This window comes from Poecilia reticulata, linkage group LG22 (assembly GCF_000633615.1).
Source record: "Poecilia reticulata strain Guanapo linkage group LG22, Guppy_female_1.0+MT, whole genome shotgun sequence".
Taxonomy (NCBI): domain Eukaryota; kingdom Metazoa; phylum Chordata; class Actinopteri; order Cyprinodontiformes; family Poeciliidae; genus Poecilia; species Poecilia reticulata.
Window position 1 is genome coordinate 6,077,008 of NC_024352.1, and position 9,092 is coordinate 6,086,099.

Here is a 9,092-nt window from a genome sequence, read left to right on the forward strand (position 1 = left end):
AAATCTTTGTAATATTTTAATTAAAAAAAGTATTTTATTTAATTAAATATTACAATTAAATATAATTTTAATATTTTCTTAAATAAAACCTCAAGATGCCTAAAGCGCCTGATGACATCAAAAACCCAAACGGATTTGTGAGTCAAGGAAACATTTTTCTTATCCTTGAAAATTYAAGTGAGCTCATTTAAATACATTTAAATCAGTTGTTATGTAACCCTCATGTTTACAGTCCACAGAAAACCAGGTCACCAAACATGTTTTTATTCTCGTCATGTTTCCAGGAAAGCTTGACGAGGAACGCCACGGCAGATGTGCCGCTTCACTAGCAGCGCACCAGAAATAGCCTTATCAACGCTCATTTGAGAGTAAATTTCATAGTAGCAAATGTTACTTCCCCACCAGTGTGTAAATCCACAGCGGATGTCGCCTTTTGCCAAAACTGCTTCATCTCATGTTTCTTAAAGCACTGGGTAAAATGCCATCTGAGGTCAAACATGATCTTTAATTACATGACAACTTTTAAATAAGGACTCCTGAGAGTAAACTGATTAGATGTAGTTATAAGAATAAAGCAGCTGCATGGAGACCTCCCATTCACTCATAGTTCACATTCAGCATCTAATGGATTTGGGGGCTTTGCTCCMATTTGGAAAACCGGCACAACGCTACAAAACTAATTCAGCTGGTGTCGATTCTTTGATTTCTACGTCGGTCAGTTTTCACTTTCCTTCAACTATACACAAGGAGGGTTGAGACAGCTTCGTGGCGCCCGGCGCACATGTCCAGATCATCGTCCCGCTGGACATCACTGGCGTTAAAGAGACGGCTAGAAGAGCCGTCTCTTTAACGCCGTCTCTTTAACCCAAATGTCAGTTCGGGGTCGTTTCTGCAGGTTTGGTCCATCAACGGCTTTGAATATTTAACACCCTCGTCCCAATAGCCAGTGGATACACACCCATTCTTAGAAAAAGTTCATCGCTTCGAAGGAGTGGCAGGAACAACAGACGAGTATTATTGCTACCGAACAGCTGAAAGAGACAGTGTTTAGTTTAACGTCCGCGGTGCTTTGCTCTGGATTCAGAGCTCCGSCTGTTTGCAGATGACATTGTTCTCTTCATTTGCGGAAGAACTTCAGGTAGATCACAGCGCCCAGAATGCCCAGCTCCATCAGAATGATGACGGCCAACAGCAGCTTGTTCGTCATCAGGCTAGAGGACGAGAAGGAAGCACACAAAGAGAGACTCTGGTTACGTTGTCGAACGTCTACGAAGGAAATCAACTACGCGCAAAGCATAAGAATGAAGAAGAACTCCGTGATCGTGATGACCGATGTGAAGCCTTAAGCTTGGGAGTCACGAGGATGTAACAGTATTTTGTTTTCTTTGGATGCATTAGAATTATTTTGTCCAAAAATATCCTTCAGATTCAAGTAAAATAAGACTTTGACTAATATTCAATCTGATATGTAGATTTTTTTTACAAATTAAAGTGAGTAAGCAAGAAGGAAATTATTAGTTGAATCATCAGTTGAAACTGAAATAGTTTCTTTAGATGTGCGTTACTGGATTCAAATTACAATATAGTTGAATTATAGTAACTTTACTAAGGTAGAGAGGTATAAACAATCATAAAGGAAAATATCCTACAATTTTATACTCTGGTAGAGATGTGTAAAAATGTCTTAAATTATTATTTTTTATTGCAGTAGAATAATCTAGCTTACAAAAAAGGTTTAATTTGATAATTTTTATTTAGAAAGTGGACATTTTTGTCCACTAGTGTGTCTGAAGACAGACTGCTGAACCATTTCTGTGTAGTTTTTGATCGTTATCCTGCAGTAACCATTTTTATTTTTGTTAGGAGAAAATGAACATTAAGCAAGGTCTTTTCATTTTTCATTTTCAGATATCCTCTCTTTGTTTGACACCAAACCCTCCCAGAGTGTTTTGCTGCTGTTCTGTTTGGGATTCTCTCTACAAACTGTGGCGTTGGTGTGGTGTTACTCACCGTCGTGACATGGCACGAAGGACTTTCCTACTCCGGCTGAGGTTCTCTCCTGTATTCATCAGCTTAACGGAGAAAAACCAAAACGCATTTTAAATGACACACATTTAACATGTCGTTGTCTAGCAACAACATCACAGTCGGTTTCTCCTCTACTATCATGTGCTCGTTGCCACCCAGCTACATTTTCCTGCATAAACGCCACCTTTAAACTGAAGCCATGTCTGACCAACTGTCTACTCACCCTGTCTCTGGTTCGGTCCAGCTGCTCCCTCTGCTCTCCCAGCTCCTCGATAATATCCGTGCCGATCTGATCCGTCTCCGCGGCGACGCGCTGGCTTCGCTCGATGCTCTGGCTGGCGTTGTTCAGGTACTCCGTTCCCTGGAGTAAAAGAGCTCTCTGCGACTGCAAGTGTGTCTGCACAGGTAGACCAAAGCAGCATCGTCAAAACGGGGTGAATTAGATTCAACTTGGACAAAAAAAAAAAAAAAGATCCGAGAGCRAGCGTTTTCGATTAGCTACGTAGCGTGGGAATTTTGATGCTCACACTTTGTTGATTTTGAGTTGAGTAGATGCTCGGATAGCTTCCCTGGACTGTCTGGGAYGAGGAGCTGAACCCCGGCGCCGCGGTTTTCATGTCCCTCTGCAGCTTGCCGAGATCCCTGCGGTAGAGGCGCAGCTTTGCACTCATCGCGTTTCTGTATGAAGAAGGAGCACCACGCAACTCCTCTTCCATTCCTTGTAACTGGGGGAAAAAAAAAAAAAGATGAGCGACGCCACGAAACACGGGAAGATCTGACTCTCTAGACGATTAACTCAACCTACTTTGTAGCTACAAGCTTTCTAATTTAAAGGCGCAGGACATTTTCAGTGTTCAAATTAAGTATTCACACCCCACTTTTACAAATATTGTTGCTCTGCAAACACAAACATTGGATTTTACTGGCATTAATGAAATATATTAGCACTAAATAAGGCATTTTTGTGAAATTAAAAGAAAGGCTACTTGGGTTTTGACAACAAAAAATTTGAGAAAAACTGTGGAAGGCAATTGTATTCATCCCCCTTCACTGTAAATACGATTCACTGCAACCAACTAACTTAGTAAGTAATGATGGTAGTTCCAAAGAAGCTGGTCAGAGTTGATGAGAAGATGGACTGAGTTAAATTAGGGCTGCACAACGCAAAACCTTTGTTGAATATTGACTGCGATGAACATGTAATTTCCTCACTACTCTCTTAATTTTAGTATATTCCTAATTAACATCTAAATAAGTGTGGACATAAAGGATAAGTTGACACAAATGGTGAAATAAAAATAGATCATAACGCTTAATGGGTAAAACACTGTATTCTCAAAAATACTTTTAAAAAAATACAGGAAATGTCTTTCTCAAACTTTATCGAGACATACCCCGCGCCCCCCCCAAAAAAAAGACTTGTGGTTGACATTGAAAGAAGGCTCTACAAAGCATTGGCCCAAATGGACAGAACAAAAATGCACTCCACACTTTCCAGATTTCGGTTTGGCATTCATTTCCTTCTACCTTACAATTATGCTTGGTGTTGCATTTAAAAGGTAAACAGACAGTAACTCACCACTTCATCAGCCTCTCCTTGTCTCTCATCAAATGTCCTCACCAGCCTCTTCCTCTCCTCTGCATTTGAGACAGCATAAATTCAACGCTCACAGCACAGAATACCTTTTAAATTAATGCTAGCTGGGTGTTTACAGTGTTTACCTCCGTGGCTTGTCAAAGCCCTCTCCGGAATTAGCTTCAGTTCATCATACAGCGACTTGTACATCTCATGCAGCTTCTCAAACTCTTCCGACGACATTTTTACTTTAAACGTAAGTCCGCTGGGGCTTATTAAGAGACTCCGGCTTTTCAAACAAGACAACAACAATTTCGAGCTCCAGTAAATCTTGACAGTTTTGCTTTGGTTATAATCAGAACCCCGAGACTCTTCCGCATGATGGCCCGCGTGACCCACAGCGCCTTGAACTTCTCAACAAAAATCTAAATGTTATGTGGTTAGGTGTTAATTATGGTGAATTTCAAATTTTATATTGATGATAGATTTTAATAGAAATTTAATAGTAAATGCTGTTAAATAGCAGCGTGAAAGAACTGAGGCTTTTGTTTTAATCAGGCACTAACGCGGGCAACCGTTGTGAACATTTTTGGGAAGTGTAGTTTTCTAGAAAGTGTTGGTTTATCACAGTATTTCCTCTTTTGTTTATGCCAAAGTAAATATGACTGATAGAATGTCGATATAAATTAAAAATTAAACCTTCAAACAATGCCATTTTTAAGTTTATATTTAAATAACGTTTACGTTATTTTTATTACTATGATTCAGAATTTGTTTGGAGAATTAGTGGAGCTTGACAATGCCTTTGTCGATTATTCATAAATGAAGTTAATTAAAGGTAATGGGTAATGCTGTTATTGAGAATAAAATGCTATATTTTTATTCATTCTTTTTCTTTTAGAACACAGTACAGAAAAAACAGAATATAAACAACCTAGATGTAGTACTTATTTTTTGTGCCAATAGAAAGTCTTTATTTTGAGACAAAAAGTAGTCCATATAACTTAGAAACAAAATAAATTAAATATAAAACAAATTTACATTTGTTTACTAATGTACAAGATGATTATCCATAATTCATAATCAGTTATTATTACCAAGATAGATAACTAAATCACTTTAATTTGTGTATGTTCATGCATATAGTTAATGTAAAGGCTGTAATTATGTTGGGTTCCTTACCTTTAACCTTAATTATGCAGGGGTTATTAAAATGTGATTGTCATAATTTACTTCAGACACACTTTTTTTTTATTTTTCTTTATCCCTTGCCTTAAAAACTACAATCCCATGATCCCGTTCGCATTGTGAGTCTGTTTCCCTCCCTTCTCGCTTTGCACCCCGTTCTGCTTTGACATCAGCTGTTCTGCCTACACACATCAGTTGCATCTTCTAGAAGGGGACAGCCAGGCTCAGAGATCTGTGGCGTGATGTTTGTCTTATTAATTATCGCGGGCCTCGGAGTGGTGACGCTTCTGGTGATTTTATTCGCCCCACATATACGGCAAGTATTTATTCTAACACGAATCCTCATTTTTGGCCAGATTATGCTTTGGTTGACCAGATATTGCGTTGCACTGATGTAATTTGTACTACATTGTCCATTTGTCCCCGTTAGCCCACTTCTCTTCTGCGTTTGAATGCAACTGTTTTGTATTATTATTATTTTATTTATATGTACGATTTCTAAGTTTACTGCACAATGGAGGAATGTGGGAGCTGGAAATCAATGAAACGGATTGATGGAGTGTTTGCACGGAGGTGATCCGGCGGTCTTCCGTCTGAGCTGCTCGGGCCTATCAGGAGGCTGCGCGTGGGAGGAGTTATATCTGTACGCATCACTCCGCCACGCTATTGGTTGCGGGGCGGTGCCGCTCTGTGGCGTGGGTCACACACGGCTCGAAGCTCGGTCTTGCTCGGCCAAGTTTTGCTATGAATAATTAACCCGTCCAACCCAAATGTTCCTCCCCTAATGAGGCGAGGGTTTAAACTGTGGCACTACAGGGACGTCACGAGCCGCTCTGTGTTTCCAAACAGAAGATATGCAGCAGGAGCGGTGTGCAAATCCACGGCACGTCTGGATGGGAAGACGGTGCTCATCACCGGGGCCAACACAGGGATCGGCAAGGAGACGGCCCTGGACCTGGCAGTGCGAGGTGGGCTTACATTTAGGGTCCATTTTATGGAAGAGCGACTCATTTAAATTGATATACCACTCTGAAAAGTAAAAATATTTGTAAAAAAAAAAAAAAAAAAAAACTGGAATTGCATCTTGTACACCTACAAAAAAAAAACAAATGCAACATTTGTTAACGGGACAGTGTTGTGTGAAATCGACTCTTTTGAGCTTTACATCATGTTATGATGTTCAAACAAATCAAACACATACTTGGGAGCGTTGACTTGATTCTTTCATGCATGTTTGAGGATTTCTCTAATCTCCCGTGGCAACCGTTTCTGCCTCACAGAGCTCCATTCCCCCGTGATTCCACCACTTAGCTCCTTCAGACTAGCCAGTAGCAATTGGCAAACACCTGGTGGAACTGCACGTCTGCTGAGCTCATTATACGAGCTACTTGCCAGTGAAATGCTGGTTTGAAAACTCCTGAAGGCAGTTTCAGAAAGAGCAGGAGCTTCTTAAAGTGACAGAAACCTAATTTCAAGACGTTAAATTACAAAGTAAAGTTTATTTTAAATTATGTTTGACACATATTTAACATTTTTATAACAGTGGAAGGTAACATAGATACTTGATTGTTCTCAATAATGGGCCAAATGTATGAAAACACATAATACTGCCCTTTTAAGCCAACCTGACATTACTCAGAGTGAACAAATACTGTATGTGGATTGGTTCACAATTATATAATATTCATTCTGACGCTTTCAAATAATTTTTCTGCCGCTTTTTTCTTGAACATCTCAGGTGCTCGGGTGATAATGGCGTGCCGAGACGTGGAAAAGGGCGAGGAGGCCGCCGCCAGTATACGAGCCGTGTACTCGGAAGCCAAAGTGGAAGTGCGAGAGCTGGATTTGGCAGACACCTGCTCCATACGAGCGTTCGCTCAGAAATTCCTGAGAGGTGAGTGAACGTCTCAAAGCTCGCAAGTAGCTGGAATTTGTTGTCGTTTAACGCAACGCTTGTTTGTTTTTCTTTTTATTCAGAGGTCAACCATCTTCATATACTCATCAACAATGCCGGAGTGATGATGTGTCCCTACACGAAAACAATCGACGGCTTCGAGATGCACATCGGAGTCAATCATTTAGGTAGGTCCAAAACAGAAGTATGTCAGAGTCACAGATTTATTTACAGAGGTAAAGGTTTCAAGAGGAGACCGTTTCGTACAGTTTCGCATCAAAGTAAAATTAAATAAATCTGTATCAATTTATTGGCCCACCTTTAGATTTTCCATCCATCCATTTTCTTACACGCTTGTCCCTTGATGGGGTCAGGAGGGGTTGCCCATCTCCAGCTGGCGTTCCGGACGAGGGGTGGGGTCACCCCGGACAGGTCGCCAGTCTGTCGCAGGGCAACACAGAGACATACAGGACACACAACCATGCACACACACACTCACACCTAGGGACAATTTGGAGAGACCAATTAACCTGACAGTCATGTTTTTGGACTGTGGGAGGAAACCGGAGTACCCGGAGAAAACCAACGCATGCACAGGGAGAACATGCAAACTCCATGCAGAAAGACCCCAGGCCGGGAATCGAACCCAGAACCTTCTTGCTGCAAGGCAACAGCTCTACCAACTGCGCCACTGTGCAGCCCTCCTTTAGATTTTATTACAGGCAAATATCAAAAAAAGTCTTACTGGGAAATCGGAACTGGTCAAAATGTGTATTGTTACACAAAGATTTTCAAAACCGACTTTTGAAATTAGCTAAAAAAACTGATGGATTCATTTGTTAGTCATTTGTCTTCCTATTAAAGAAGCTATAAAATTGATTGTGCAATTTTATAGCTCAATCAAGTAACTATGTTACCTTCAGTTGTTATCAAAATGCTATATATATATTTATCTCAAATAAGACTTAAAAGAAATTTTACTTCCTGATTTAATTTAAATTGGCCATCTATCTCTTTAAGACAGTCCTGCTCTCTCTTAAAGAGACAGAGCAGGACTCCGCTAACTACGTTTTTACCAGTGTTGCACTGGGAAGTAGCTCCTATAATGAGCAGATGCTCAGTCCCACCAGGTGTTTGCTGATCGCTGCTGGCTAGTCTGAAGGAGCAGGGTGGGGGAGTCAGGTGAGGGGTGGGGGCTGCTCTGTGTGGAAGCTGCAGCTCTGAGGAGGAGCTTTGTCCTCAAAGGCGGGGCTAGGTTCATTTTGTTCAGCTGAATGGTTGCCATGGAGATTAAAGGATTTCTCAAACATGTATGAAAGATTCAAAGCAGGAATCCAGGTACGTTTTTAATGATGGAATAATATTACATGATTTCAAACAAAAATTTAAAAAAAATTATATAGCTTAATTAAGTTAAATGACTAAGTTATGATATATTAACCTATATATTGTAAATTGTAAGTTTTGTTGCCAGAAAACCTTCAGTGGTTATAAAATTTTAGTTTGTAAAGGTTTTATTCTGTTTTTTTGTGTTTTTTTTTGCTTAGTGTTTGAGTGTTTCAACCTTTACGCTTTTTGATTTGATCCACGAACCAATGTCACAACGTTCTAACAAAGACCCAAAGTACTTTACCAATCACGTTTCCTTGTGTATTTCCCTCAGGTCACTTCCTGCTGACGTACCTCCTGATCGGACTGCTGAAGCGCAGCGCGCCGGCCCGCGTCGTGGTGGTCTCGTCACTGGCACACAACTTCGGCTGGATCCGTTTCCACGACCTTCACAGCCAGGGCAGCTACAACAGCGGACTAGCATACTGCCAGAGCAAACTGGCAAATGTGCTGTTTGCCAGAGAACTGGCCCGCAGGCTAAAAGGTACACAGACTGTCAAACAACACAAGGGAGAACGGACAGAGGACCTCTACTTTCAGGGGGAAAAACCAAAAAGTTAGAAAGGGGATGCTTAAAAATAATAACAGAACAAAGTGAGAAAAATAAATAAAATAATGCTTCGTATCGGTTTCAGTAGATGGATACAAACGACAGAACATTGCATTTCCAGCAAAAATGTTAGACGAATGCCGCAGGCTGAACTGAAACGGAAACAAAGATACATTTGGAAAAAAAAAAACTGCTGAAGAAACTTTTGGGTTTTGTTACGACTGATCTGAATTTAACAAGGAAACTTCATCTGAGGCAACGCAATTCAAATTCCTCCTGCTGTCATTTACTGAAAGTCACAGCTTGTGAAATAAAACTAATTTTCCTTCATTTTGATTTAGACTGTGTTCATTTGATCTCGACGGTTTGGCGGGAGGAGCAGTCGGTCGAGTTAAACTCGAGCTGAATGTCATCGACATTTGGCGGGAAAAAGCATTTACGATCCAAACCTTCAAGTTAAACTGTAA

General features: G+C 40.6%; 2 protein-coding genes across 4 annotated transcripts in view; one reads left to right on the forward strand and one right to left on the reverse strand.

The window, feature by feature from the left end:
* The window catches only part of rdh12 (retinol dehydrogenase 12), a 14,384-nt gene that overhangs the window by 1,476 nt on the left and 3,816 nt on the right, over positions 1-9,092 (forward strand). Inside the window, exons 1-5 of one of the 3 annotated variants that reach the window (XM_008398898.2) lie at positions 4,932-5,108; positions 5,645-5,760; positions 6,531-6,686; positions 6,770-6,874; positions 8,350-8,559. In XM_008398898.2, coding sequence (XP_008397120.1) covers positions 5,035-5,108; positions 5,645-5,760; positions 6,531-6,686; positions 6,770-6,874; positions 8,350-8,559 — 661 coding nt within the window. In that variant the 5' untranslated portion in view covers positions 4,932-5,034. Of the gene's footprint in view, positions 1-4,931; positions 5,109-5,641; positions 5,761-6,530; positions 6,687-6,769; positions 6,875-8,349; positions 8,560-9,092 lie in introns of those variants that run through there. The other 2 variants (XM_008398897.2, XM_008398899.2) reach the window with 2 other exon arrangements.
* Positions 244-4,012, reverse strand: vti1b (vesicle transport through interaction with t-SNAREs 1B). The gene is made up of 6 exons (XM_008398900.2): positions 3,751-4,012; positions 3,608-3,666; positions 2,556-2,753; positions 2,252-2,425; positions 2,011-2,072; positions 244-1,211 (listed from the first exon to the last, which is right to left on the reverse strand). The coding sequence occupies exons 1-6, from the start codon at positions 3,845-3,847 to the stop codon at positions 1,118-1,120; spliced, it is 684 nt and encodes a 227-aa protein (XP_008397122.1). The 5' UTR covers positions 3,848-4,012; the 3' UTR covers positions 244-1,117.